This window comes from Haliotis rubra, unplaced genomic scaffold (assembly GCF_003918875.1).
Source record: "Haliotis rubra isolate DU_JTF1 unplaced genomic scaffold, ASM391887v1 Scf309, whole genome shotgun sequence".
In the NCBI taxonomy this organism is placed as follows: Eukaryota; Metazoa; Mollusca; class Gastropoda; order Lepetellida; family Haliotidae; genus Haliotis; species Haliotis rubra.
The window spans coordinates 937,518-952,584 of record NW_025766979.1 but is presented as its reverse complement, the minus strand read 5'-3'; the positions used below and the strand labels follow the sequence as shown (position 1 = coordinate 952,584).

The following is a 15,067-nucleotide window of genomic DNA, read 5'->3' as shown; positions in this document are numbered from 1 at the left end:
TATCAAGATCTATGTATCGAAGTTATAACACACTGGAAGCTATCAAGAAGTTCTACAACACACTGGAAGCTATCAAGATCAATGTATCAGTTCTACAACACACTGGAAGCTATCAAGATCAAGTATACTTCTACAACACACTGGAAGCTATCAAGATCTATGTATCAGTTCAACAACACACTGGAAGCTATCAAGAATCAGTTCAACAACACAATCAAGATCAGTTCTATAGGTCACCTATGTATATCAGCCTGGAAGCTATCAAGATCAATGTATCAGTTCTACAACACACTGGAAGTCAATTACTTAAGGCAATGTTCAACAACACACTGGAAGCTATCAAGATCAATGTATCAGTTCTACAACACACTGGAAGCTATCACGATCAATGCATCAGTTCTATAACACCATCAGCCTCTAAATTCAGTCAATTACTTAAGGCAATGGGGAACAATCTAGTTTGCACAGCAGTCATTCTTCATGAAAAATATCTAGGTTTGATCGTTCCCATAGGTGCAAAGTGTGAACAAGAATCCTGTCCTAGGCATAATATTGCTACAATATTGCTTGAAGTGGCACAAAACACAACTCCTTGCTGGCTATCAATATTCAGGGATAGACACAGCCACATGTCCATCAATCTGAGACCAGTGACCCTAGATGGACAACTTATTTTATCCAAAAACATTATTATCAAACCAGTTATCTGAAATTAGTTGTGGACTAGATAGTCCTGATGGCCGAGTAGAGTCAACCTCAGACATTGGTGTATTAGTTTTAACCCCATCGACAAAACACCACTTATTGATTTCTACTAATTTGGAAACAGTAAGGCATTTGCAATCCCTTTCACTTACGACTAGTCCCCTTCTTTTAATTATACAAGCCGGTTTTCATTTTCAGTTAATGTTAAGAAATACATAAAACCCTGGATCTTAAACAGGACATACAACCTATCCCACAATTTCTTTCTCAAAATGGAATTATCTAAATTACCTACTTCAGTGAGTGACTGCAGAAATATGCACATGTCAAAGGTGACACCTGTGTGCTGTCTCCAAGACCCCGAGCCTGGTGATTTACTTGAAGACTTTGTAATGGGAAAGTTCCAGCCATAACTCTACAAGTGTTGAATATTTTATTCCAGGACATGACACAAGATGCCTGAAGCCTCCCTGTCTGTACAATGCCAAGCCATTAAATCATTACAGCTAGATGTGATCCACAACCAGAACTGCTTGCTTACAAAACCTAAATGTTGTGCAGTGTTGGAAGAGTGTATTTCATAAAAGATGAATCGAGGTCCATTTCTTGCTAAGTGGAGATACATTTCTCACAGGGGAACATCCTCAATGGCGCAAACAAAGACAGTGTATGTGCAGAACTCACGTGACGAGAGACGGGAACACAAAGAAATATACCTCTGCTGAGCCCAGAGTCACTTCCCACTTTAAAAACGTATTTGATGATGGAGGTCAGGAGAAGCTATCTCAAGATTAATGCTTATGGATTCTATGTGGCGATCATCAATTTATCTTGTCCCAGGAGCATCAGAGAAATTCGCCAGCTCGGGCTAGTCAGCTGGTGCAGCCGCGATGGCTCCAATACTATCCAAGTCAATAAATCAATGAGTGGACTCTACGAACTGGACACTGCACAATTTTGTTGATGAATTTCTATTGATTTTTTTGTGATTTTCAAAGAACCGAGTATTCAGCCATAACTATGGCAGTAATCTCACTTCAACTTCTTGCCATGTTACCGAGGCCCATGTGGCTTCTTTGACGAATCAATAGATAAAAAAGTGGCCATTTGGGCAGGGCGTGTGGGGTGCAGGTCGATGAACAGGGGGTCCCATCAATCAATACGCTGGATCTTGCCATATGCCATCGGATTTCGACTTGGTAATGGTGCCATTACGGCGCCCACCGAGCAGATGGATCAATAGTCCAGAGATCAATACTTGTAACTCAATTTGTATCTCCATCAAGACCAGCTCTGATTAATGGCAGGATGAAACATTTCAAAGCCAAATAATCAATACAACCATTGTCACAAAAAACAAAATATGGATTTTATGGAAGCCATTTTGTCTGTATTTCCTTGCACATATGATTGCGGCAAAACGTGGTCATATTTTGTACTTCACTGCCACTTCCGATCAGCCATTAAAGCTAAACAAAGAATCCTTTCACTAAACCTATCAATCGATCACCAAAATGAGAAAATTAACTTTCTAGATTCCACAAAACATTTATGAAGACATCAGCACACAATGTGATTGGAAATGCTGTGATGTAGAAGCATTGTCCTCAGATCAATAGACAAGTATTTACATCAATCACTATCCGGAGCCTTTGGTCGGCACAATGGCCGCTACATTAGAGTCTGTGTATTGGCAAATATACACACACAATCTTCCTTTTACATCTACCTTTTATTCCCTATCAATCTCAGTGGAATGATCAATAAGCTAATCTGATCTTGGTAGGCGTTCATAAACAGCAAAAGATGTGCACCCAAAATCAATGCCGGGCGGTCAATCTTGTACTAAATATTTCTGTAGAGATGGACTGAATCGATTTGAAAAGTTTCATCAAGACAACTACAGGCTGCACTTGAAAGACAGCTATTAAAAACCTCCATATGCGATCAGTAAGATCAATGTGGGAGTTTGTGCTAACTTGAATACACTTCGTAGAGAAAACTCCTTATATGAAATAAGTCCCCGGTCTCGTTTAATGATTAAATACTTAATCACCCAGATCATCGCTTTTTTCTGTTATATCAATAAAAACATGAAGCAAAGATTAAACAAACAGCTTATTGAGAAAATGTCTACATAGTTGAGTTTCTGTGATTTTGGACGGAGGGAAAACAATTTGTTGGAAGAGCCTTATCATGTCAAGATGTAGAGTCATGGTCTCAACTTCTTAACACTGACACGGCAAACATTGTGTAATGAGAAAACAAACAGGCAAGGGTTTAAATCCTTTCATTGGTAAGGAAAGTAATTTTTCTCAAAACTTTCTAATATAGAAAACATAGGCAAACTATTTCAACTTAGTAAGTTCACTTGCCTGAAGAAGACCCTGAGTTTTCAGATCAATGTGTGGAACTTTTAAATATTTTCAATGAATCTGAAATTGGAAGAAACATGCCCCGACATAACTATGAAAAAACCATGTTAATGTCCTTTGCAACCTGAACCATTAACCATTAACATACCAGAACCTTGTTGTGTGGAAACCATTTCACTTGAATTTAGTATTTACATACCAGCAATAAAGGGCACTGCTGAAGATTGGTGTTCAGTATATAACATATTTACCTCAGTTTTCAGACTATGGCTGGGATGATACACTATGTCATGATGTGATATGTATCACGATAAGTTTTACCTGCGATACGATCCGTATCATGATACATACACCTTGAAAGAATGACACAGTATTAAGATTTAAACAATTTATTTCAAGGTATTTGTGTTCAACAATAACACTATTGTAATAAACAAACAAGTAACTCTATCATACTTGCATATTTTTCTCTAAATAATTACTTTAACATGTTTAAGACAATACCATTTTGAAAAACAGTTTTGTATCGATACACCAATAGACGATACGATAGCTGTATCAAACATAAATATATTGTGATGCATCGGTGAATTGTCCCAGGCCTATTTGAGACATAACCACAAACCCACTTCTTAAACCATAATTGTGAAGATGTTGAAATCTTCAAACAGATCAGGTGAAAGAAAAACAACCCGTATGACTTCATACAACTCAAAAGATGTGGAATAACAACTCCATTATCAGTATTATCATTTATCTGTTATGGCATAAAAATCTAACAAAAGAAATATGAACCAATCTTGTTTTCTCTTGAACAGAATAAAAGGATTGACATAGCACAACTGAACTTGTGGAGAAACAAACACCAACCCAACTGAGGAAGTAATGAAATGGCATTATCTTATGTATATCAAGCTTATCGTATTATACCAACAATCATGATGGTGTTCTCTTTCAGATGAGAGCTGAATGGAGATAATCACTAGACATGTTATTTATTCATATCTCCTGATGCAAAACTTTTATATGACAAAACATTTGACCTGCTCTGTAAGCTGATTTTGCAAGACCAAAGCAAATGTGATCGGACTTAGAGCTTTGGACAAGTTGATAAAGTGGACAAGGACATGGTGGACTAGCGTACAAAAGTAGACTAGAAGATACAATATAAGTAAGGTAGTGGACAAGAAAATACAATAAAAATAAGCTCAGTGAAAGCTTGGTACACTTTATAAACCAATTCAACAGAGCATGTCTCTGACTGCACAACCTGTGTTGCATTGGTATGACATTACAATTATTTTTTTTTAAAAAAAATAAAAATTTAAATAAATAAATAAAAAAAATATAAAAACAAAAAAAAAAATGTTTCTCATTTGTGACCTCTGATCTGTAGTCAGCTGTATTTTGCAAACATATTTTAAAGGATCTGCTTCAAATGAATAAAAACAGTAACATTTTGTAACATTCTTCTTTAAGAAAACAGAACTGTGATAATTGGTATGCTGTAGAAAACAACTACTCTTTCTCCCTTTCACTCAGCAATTCATAAAAAAAAGCAATTGCTCATAAAAACCTCCAGCGGATCATTTCCCAGTAATATATCATGTTTATTTCCATTGTTTCCTTGGAATGATAAAACAACATGAATCAACCATAAAACATATGACAGTGGACATTGTTTCAAGGTCTGTTCCTTTCCTCATACTAGTTCAGGTAAATAAAGTTAAATACTTCGCTACTATGTCTTACAAAAGGATATTTGACAAATAAGTCCTTCATAGAACACTTAAATCATTCCTAGTATCAATTTCGGATTTTTGCAACAATAACCAAGCATGAAATCTTAACAAATTTTCAGACACTACAAGTGATGATTTCTGTGATGTTGTGAGTGAATATTGCTTGAAGTCTGATCAGTACTTTTGCTCGTATTAGTGGTTATGCAACTCAGAATACACTGACAAAGTGGCATACAGAAACCCATACCTAACTAAAATGTGGAATCTACGTTGTTCATTTTATCTCAACTGATGAAGTCATTTTCATAAACATATTTGTAAACTTTGTAAAAAAACAGTGGATCAGGGTTAAAATAGACTTCAAAATTAATGAATATATTGAAAGCAATTCTTATCTATACATAATTAAATATATAACTTCACAAACTGCTCATTTGATCAAAACCACAAAACACTCAGACATAGATAGGAAATCAGTGACATGATACAGGGGAATATCAGAAGTCGAGCCCCTCCCACTACATTATCAACCTATCAAAATACATTAACCCAGTAATAGGTGTGGCCTACCTCTTTACCTCTTTTTTAGAGTTTTGGGGACAAACACAAAACAGAAAATTTGGTTAGAAAATATAATTCCTATAAAATTACTTGTAATTTATTCATTTAAAAAAATGAAAACAAAAGTTTGTTTCACAAGATTACCTTTTCTGAATTAATCGCTCTCAATACCTGGAAAAGGATCAGGTATGCACTTGCAAAAGCATTCAGCTTTTACTGACTGACTGATTGAGTTTGGTTTTACGCCGCTTTTAGCAATATTCCAGCAACATCATGGCGGGGGACACCAGAAATGGGCTTTACACATTGTGCCCATGTGGGGATTCGAACCCGGGGCTTCGGCGTGACGAGCCAACGCTTTAACCATTAGGCTACCCCACCGCCCCCATTCAGCTTTTTAAAATAATTCAGCCAGTTGAAAAAATAATAAGAGAATTCCACAGCACTAGGTAGAATTTATGAAGAGAATAGACGGTAGATGTCCTTGCCATGAAACATTTCATACCTATGGAACAAATATGAACTGTTCTTTACTGAAAGTAGGAAACTGCAAGCTTGCATTTCAAAAGTTTTAGTTGAACACTACTGATGTGTCTTAAAGTATTATTGCTTTATTAGGATCCAGGATTAAGGCATTATTAAGTGTGCTACAACCAGGGCACTCAGAAATATATTTAGGTGTGGACCTATGAAAGATGTGTTCAAGCCAGAAAAACGATTTGATCCATCATCATACTTGGTTTTAGAGGATGTCATTTCACCATGACATAATAAAACATATCTGCACTTTAGGTTTTGCATCCTTTGTTTTTGTAAAGATCAATATTATTAATATAATAATAACTAAATCTATTTAGCAAATCACATGATGCACAAAGAGAAATCACACGTTCATTAATTTCCAATTTCATTTGTGGTGTATATAATGGCCCTGTCACAAAGCATTGATGTCAAAAATGCTTTTTAAGTATCCTCTTCAGGTCCTCTGAATGTATTTTAACCATGCAATTACAATTATAACCCTGTCACTGGAGTATAGTACAAGGCATTTCGAACTCTGAACATAATGGTATCATCTTATCACGTTACATTGGAGTGTGTGGTTACCAAACATTTCAAGTCACCATATTTGACCACTGAATGATGCAAGGTTGGTTTCTGACTCATCTCATAATATTTCGACTTTTTTTTTTCCGAGAACATAAACATGCAAAAACAGTTTCCATGAAATAAGTGAAATTATTCTCATAATCATCATGTTACACAAACACACATTTGCCTTTCAGAGATAAGAAATGGATGGAATTGGTGAGCCTGTCATGACTTTACAGTCATCTGGATAGGTAGAGACGTTAACTGTACACGGCAGACAGGAATCAGACGAGTGTCGCCACCGAATCATCAGATAATCTTCCGATGAAGAGTAGGAAGCACATGTACAACCCATAACCATAAAACTGACTTCATACCAGCTCACACTGATGTAATTCAACAATTTTTTCACACTTTCTTGCCTATCCTTCTACGGTTGTTTTGTTAGTGACATTAATGATATTTGTCTCAAATCTAAACCCAAATACACCCTCCACCAAACCCTCTTATATCTACTCTGAAACACATTTCTTTCTACCAGCATACATTCTATGAAATCTTTCATTACACAATTTGTTTCTCTCCTCTGAATTATTATTTTCCCCAAGCTGCTTTCATGGTAGTTTGGAGCTGGCTAGACGTGCCTTTTTATAACACTTTGGTTTTGTTTTCATAAAAAGTACTTGTATTCATGGAACAGGATTGACCAGAAAACAGACAAAGACTGAAGAAGTTTCTTAACCCTGGCATTTTCATTCAAGAAACACAGGGTCATCCTTTCGAAAGTATGTTTTCCATAACTTAAATAACTGGAAATAGTTTCTTATGCTTGGCTATACCATCCTACCTTTCTCCTGACTGTAAGCAGAAAACTCCAAATGACACAGAAGTATAACCACTTAAAGTTTAATTGTCATCAGCTTTCAAATAAACAAAGCACTGAGCAGATCTATAAAGTAACTAGACCTGTTTGATAAGAATTAGGCTCCACATTAATGCACACTAAAATGTCAGACATCATATACCTTCTGGAATGTTTCAATGAGAAGAATGCACATGTATAAGATCAAAAACTTAATTAACTCCTTACCCATAAACACAGACTAAAGGACAAGGATGATGACTTTCAGAAATTATCAACCTTATCATAACATTACAGATGTGCACAAAAGACTTTTGTTCAGAAAAGCTGTGAAAAGCTGTTAAGAGCTAAGAAAATGGTGCAAATGTCATTGAATTTTCCACAATGAAAGTGAACTGTGACTGCCGCTGCTGTTCGTCTTGGTCTGACTTTGCCTTTTCTTTCTCTTTGAATTCTAATTTTTCATTTGAAAGACGATATTTGACGACAACTAAATCCCAAGAAAATGAGCTGTGTAGTTTGACCCTGTATTTACCACTAAAGATTACAAGAATAGGGATGATATTAAATGAAAGAATTCTTAACTGCTAAGTGTGTGATCTGGATCATAGTTATGAAATCATCTTCAGAAACAGCATTCTGATTTCAAAATCGGCTGTGCCATATTCAATTAAATTTTCAATCATTACTGTTAGCTTGCCAAAATATATAACGTTAGTTTACAAACTTCAAGAAATGGATTCCAGTTAGGTAACCCATGTCATGGCGGTGACACCATTCCACAGAAACAGCTACCACAATACATAACCCTATAATAATTTACCTCTTTCATAGAAACCGCTTCAATAATACTTTACCCACTTAACAGAAACAGCTTCAATAACAATTTATGTAAATCACGGAATCAGCCTCAAAACTAATTTATCCACTTCATCATAACTTCAATAATGATATATTTACTTCACAGAAACAGATTCGATAATAATTTATCCACTTCATGAAAACAGCTTCAACCCTAATTTACCCACTCCATCATAACAACTTCCACAATTTATTTACTTCATGGCAACAGCTTCAACACTAATTTACCCACTTCATGAAACAGCTTCAATTGGCCCGCATTATACAGTTTCAATATTTATTGATCTATTTCATGGAAACAGCTTTAGTGATATTTACCCACTTCATAGAAACAGCTAAATTCAATAATTTACCCATTACAACAATAATTTACCCTCTGAAAGCACCAGCTTCAGGACTTAAGTTTACATTCTTCACAACAAAAGTGTTGCCCAAGAGATACAACAAATACATTATGTTTTGTTTGATATTGGACCAAATCATTTTTCAAATCTGTGGTCCGGTGTGCTATTGTGGAACATTCTCAACATACCACATCCATCTTCCTATCCGTGTCTCAGTGATGCCGATTTGGCCACCATATCTAAAGAGAGCCACAAACTGAATACTGGATACTGACTGATCAACTACACTCATCGTGGTTCAGATGATTTTTGGAAAACAATCATGGCCACAATATTGATTTCTCTTTGTTGACTTGACTTTCTTTTATGAAAAAGGACTGATAATGATAGGTTTGAACCGAGAAGCTTCAGCCATTCTTCTTCCATGTGTCAGCTGAGCGGTCACTCCGAGGAGAAAACATATTCAGGCAGATGGTTAAGAAAATAATTTATTCCAATATCTTTTCAAAATAAAAAGGGTATTATAATATTTTTCCCCTTTACACCAACAAGGGTCAACATGTTTTCAAATATAATACAATACAAATAACAAAATAACCCATCCAAATCATACCAACAGATGGACAGAAATCAATCAGAAATCAAATGTCAGAAATATAAATGTTTCAAGAGGGAGTGAAGCTAAATGCCCAGTTTTGCACACACCACAGAAGAAATATGAAACAAAATCAATGTTAATATTGAACTGCAGTGAATCTAAACATCCTCAGCTTTGAATAGGCAGAGAATTCAATGTTAACCTAAAGTGTATCACAATTCATATGATGTAATGTCTCATGTTCACCAAAATAGCATTTTTTGACATACAACAAAACTACAAACAAAAAACAACATTAGATGTATGTGAGACAATGAATTAACCATAAACATTGTTATAAGAGCTGACATTTAAGAAGAGCTCAAAAAGTGGAATATCAATTTTGTATGTGTATCAACAACACACACAAATATCTCGACTGATACACTATTTCATTATCTGTCCCAAACTACTGAAATATTTATTGTCGACTTTTCGCGTATCTCAATTTAATCCAGTTAAAAGTATATATAAATCTACATTAAAATACTTATTCTCTACAACAATGAAAAGAATTCCCTGATGACAATACTCCAAGTTAACCCTTTACCAATTTCCACCACACATGAGACAACATACAGTGGTATAAAACAAATTGAAAAGTTTGATTGAAAATCTCAATTCCTTATCATGAAATAAGTTTGTCAGAAACTGGCAGGAAAATGCCTGAAGCATGACATAACTGACTGTCCCCTGAAGGAATATTTCTTAATTCAGTGCATATCTGATTAGCGTGAATATTAATCCTCAAACAAGGTAACTGAGTTTTTTCATCCTGTTGAATGACAGTTCAAAGTAGCCTGACATCTGTTGAAGATGTAAGTGAACATGAATATTAGACAAGATGGAGAAACCAGTGACTCCAACCCTGATTCAGCAGCCACTGGTCAGATTACATCATCAACAGTATCACTGGGAAGCTGTTCAGCTAGGTTACTATCACAGAACAGCACCTGGCTGAAGGTCATCAGCTCAATCCTTTACACTAAACCCCCAACCTTCATGGCTATCACTGCTTAACTCATCTATACAATATGTTAGAAATACATTACAAGCAAAATGCAGCATAAAAATATGGATGGATTCATCCAATAACAAATAGTATCAGTAACATGAGTAGAGGTTTAAAGAACAAAATTAGCTCTAGTGATACCAATAATTGTTACAATGGTAATCTGTGATCACTATTACAAGTTATTAAATAATTACATTACATTACTCAATTAGCCTCTGGCTAAACCTGAGTGCCTTAACTGTTCTTCTGGCATATCATTAATCAAATTACCAGAAGCATTATTGTTTATATATGGAGTCATACTTTACAGGTTGTTTCTGATTAACTACCACCGAGTTCTATCATACATGACCTATCCACAACCTTGTCCGTAATCTTGAACAGAGATAGTTGATAAAACATAATAACCAAAAAATGCTTCACTAAATATTCAGACAAAAGTATCAAAATGCCAGCCTGATTGTAAACGAACAAATGCATCAATATAATTAATAATAATTTTACATTTAATGCATTAATCTGATCTGGTGACAAACAGAAAATTCAAACTGCAAAAGATGATTAAATCATAAATTATGGTGCAAACATTTTTGTTGTAAAATATCTAATAATTTATTCACTAAGATTCAAATTTGAAAATGTCAAAAAATATTACTTAAAACAGTAAACTAAATTGTATAAATTAAATCCAACAAAGCAAAATTCATAGGATGTAAATACATATTCATTACCTGCCTGACAATATCCCTCTCCTTTTCTACAAAACTTTGCTTACCACTGATTTGAGAAGATGTGATTAAATCTGTTCTGCTAGCCCATCTTTTGCCTCCACTGTCACGTTTACCTGCTCAAGCATGACTGATTGTAATGGTTCAGGCGTGATACCAAACAAGTGATACATATACTCTAAACAACTGTACAGCCCTAATACCAACAAGTTTCCTATAAACATGCCCTAACAATAGAGTCACAGACGACAGCTGAGCTGTCTTTTGTTCTACTGTAAGTATTGAGGCAAAAGGGGATAGCAATAACACACAACCTCTCAAAGCATTGACTGGTAAATCACATCATCACCTTGCCATACAAAAGGATGTTCCATAAATAACTTTATTGGGTGGCCTTTAAACAGGGAGATATCCTCCTCCAGTCCGCGACCTAATAAACCTCATCACGTTATTTTCCCCTTCGCTGATATTTGGTCTACCAATTCTTATACAAAGTATGCGAGAAGCTAAACACTACACCGCAATACGATGACATCATCTAGGTTACAGCTGCTGAGGCCAATTCGGATAATTTGCTCTGCGGCCCACTTGCCTTATTCAGTGAAGGCTCCCTCCTCCCTCACCCCTCCGCCGCCGCTATCCCACATCACCGATATTGTCTGTGGAGACAGACTTCCAAACTTTTGAAACTTCCCGCACTAAGTCCCAAAAAGTTGTGAGATACCACGAGTAAATGAATTAAAGGGTATAGAAAATGTATTTTCGCTTGATTTCGCCCGCTGCAGCATCCTTCGCAGACAAAGAGCGCTGATCTAGAATCGCCATATTGATTATTAACGATATTTTATCAATAGGATCAACGCCATTTAAAGACCCGAAACTCGTGTGCCAGCGATAGGATGGAATCACCAAGTTGACGATAGCTCTACCTATATAAATACCACCAAAAGCATGCTAAAAGTCTTGCAAAACATACCTGTAACTCTTGCAAATCAAAGTTTCGCCAATACTGACACATCGACTGCACATTCGCAGCCATCTTGAACGGGATTATACTCAATCGATTGATCACATGACTGGCTGAGATCGAATATACTCTCCAACCCTTGGCGATGACTTATTTGTTGTCACATGGTTATGCTGAGATCGAACTGTGCCCATCAAATGCTATCCAAATATATATATCCTTCGTGGTCCGGTATATTAGTATATATGTGTTGATTTCAGCTGTGGTTGGGAGGTCTGTGACGAACGCTTCTCTGTCGTGGTCCGAGAGTATTAATCAATATGGCAGCCACCAGCACCTGGCGCACTTCTTTGAATTTACACCAGTTTTGTAAACAACTGAAAGAAAATAACGCTAAAGACTCACTAAAGAAAATAGCATTCGATTCAAAAGAATTGATAGTCACGACTTACGATGGCGATCTTTATGTCTGGGACGCCTACTCATCTCACATGGTCTATTTCCGCCTCAAAAATCTATTACCCGAGGCGAAAGAGAAAGCACATAGATATCAGGTATTCAAGCATTTTGGAGTTTTCTTTAACTCACCCCCGTGTCAGTGACAGTCAATTATCTTAGAATATACGGATAGATCACATGATTATTAATCCTTGATAATAATTTGTTTGTAGTCATCTTCTTGGGAGTGTAAACTCGGCGTTGTTGCTTTTGAAAACAACACAACAGTGACATAAGATAGGCTTGGCACGACACTGCATGTGTTTCTGGCGTGAGCCTTGCCGTCAACATGGTTAGATGAGAAGTGGAGGATATTGTGGAAGTTTATTTACAAAAAATAAGATGCTTTGTTTCTGTGTGTTTCATACATGGCAGTGGAGGAAAGCTTGACACAAGTTTAGGTTCACACTGAAATTAAACAATTCAGCTAATAAGCAGCATTGAAGCAGATTTTTAAAAAAATGAAAATAGAAATATGTTTTTCTACCTTTGATGTTTAACACATTCATTGATCAATATCATAAATTGTGTTTGCATTTATAGATGGTTGTTTCAGTTAGCGACCTTTTCTGTGAAGAAAATATGTTTCGTCTTTTTGTGCTGACAAGCATGACAATTTTCTTTTCTTTAGGACCAAGGCACAATGCATAAAAATTGGATGAAAATTATTAGGGGATAAGACATCTTTGTCTGCTGATGTTGTCTTCAGAGAATAAACATATGATTTTGTTCAGCTGTTTTGATGCCCAGTAATTTCTCTAATAAGCGTTCCTTACCTTGGAAATTGTCCATCACACTGAAACAAGTCAAATATAATGAAAATATTTGCCTTACCTTCCCTACTTCAACAATGCTCTAGTATAATTAAGACTGCTCAATCCTAATCATTGCAGTATCCAACATGTCACATACAGTCAAAACATTGAATTCTCAGTTCGACAACTATAGAGTAGTCATTAATTATACTTGAAATTGTTTATCTTTTATTACAAACAATAAGACAGAGATAGTATAAGTAGACATTTTATTGACATGCTTAATTTCTAACTATTTTTAGCATCATCACTTGAGAACAGTGTTAGCATCTACACCGAAAGGTTGCATCCATTGCAATAAAGAAGTTGTCTATCCATAAAAAAAAATTGCTGTTTAATTGTAGAAAACATTTGACATGTCTCCTCCATGTATAGTTCAGCAAGGAGCTTTCATTATTTTGAATGCAAGGTTCTAAAATATTGAAGTTGAGATTTGTTGAGTTACGTTCATATTTGATCCTCAAACATTTTGTGCCTTTTGATTTTTTGTGACTTATGGAAACCTGTAATGTTAATTCATTTATTTTATCATGCAAGGAAGGTATGCTTGTGAATTATTTTACAGCTATTGTCCAAAAACAAACACTGGAGCATGTTCAGATGCTAATTTGAAGCATAATCAGGTTTGAAATTTATTTAGTATAGATGTCCAGTAATGCTGCGTATTTGAATAAAATATGCATAACTTTCAGGAGCACAGTTACTAAATGCTGGTTGCTGATAAAGTCTAAAAAGTAACTTCAAATAAACATCTGGAATAGAATAATCGCCACTCATGTATTTTATCATATAAAACGGGCATCATTTCCTGTATCCATTATCTTATGAATCCCATCTAAGAATGTCACAGGCCATATTAAATGCAAAAACTAAAATGTATGGTCTAGGTGATCTCATTTAAATATTTGGTAAGACTTACGGGTAAGCCAATATCTCCCCTAAATTTTAATGATGAAGAAATAACCCTAACCCTGAAATTTAATGGGGGGATGTGGGTGGACGTCTTTCCAAATATTTTTTTGATCCTGCCACCCAGTTCTCAGATTGGTTTACCTCATCTATTCCGCTATCCGTTATATGCTAAATAGTATGTTTCAACATTTAAGGTTAACTTTTGAGGTGTCTCGGTTGCTTAAATGTGAAAGAAGTGACTATTCCTTTTCAGTAGAACTATGTACGAGCTGAATTTAGTACCAGAAAGTTATAAATGAGTATCTGTGGTAATGGTATCGATATTCATTTGAAGAGTGAGTGAGTTTAGTTTTACGCCTCACATATTCCAACTATATGACAGCGGTCATTGAAGAATAAATTTCTTCAAAGAACTTTATATGTGTATCATGTCTTCCTAACTGTGAATGATGTAATGACAGTGGTTGATTAGTTTCCTTTTGTTGTTTAATTCCGCAGTCAGCAATTGTCTGACTGTTTGACAGTTGTCTGTAATTATTCAAGTCTGAATTAGACCGCCTCCGTGGTGTAGTGGTTAGAGCGTCCGCCCGGAGAGCGGAAGGTCGCGGGTTCGATGCCCGACCGCGTCATACCAAAAGACGTTAAAATATGGTACTTGTTGGTCCCTGCCTGGCGCTCGACATTAATGGGTACAAGAAGAACTGGTCGGCAGGGGAGTCAGTATAATGTGTCTGAGTGGGGTATTCATATTCATTCACTGCGGCATGATATCTCAGTGGGCTAGCACTATTAAACCAGCTTAAGTCTGGGCTAGTACAAGCAGCCGCACATACACATACACACGCATGCACGTCATCATATGAGCGCAATATTCTCAAGTACGACGTTAAACCCAATTTCACCTCACCTCAAGTCTGAATTAAGTCCAGTGAGTGACATCATGAGCATCGATT

General features: G+C 35.9%; 1 protein-coding gene across 1 annotated transcript in view; it reads right to left on the bottom strand.

Moving 5' to 3' along the window:
- The window catches only part of LOC124283059 (homeobox protein cut-like 1), a 126,562-nt gene extending 114,216 nt beyond the window's left edge, over positions 1-12,346 (bottom strand). Inside the window, 1 exon segment of the mRNA XM_046719079.1 lies at positions 11,899-12,346. Coding sequence (XP_046575035.1) covers positions 11,899-11,961 — 63 coding nt within the window. The 5' untranslated portion in view covers positions 11,962-12,346.
- Positions 12,347-15,067: the final 2,721 nt, after the last annotated feature.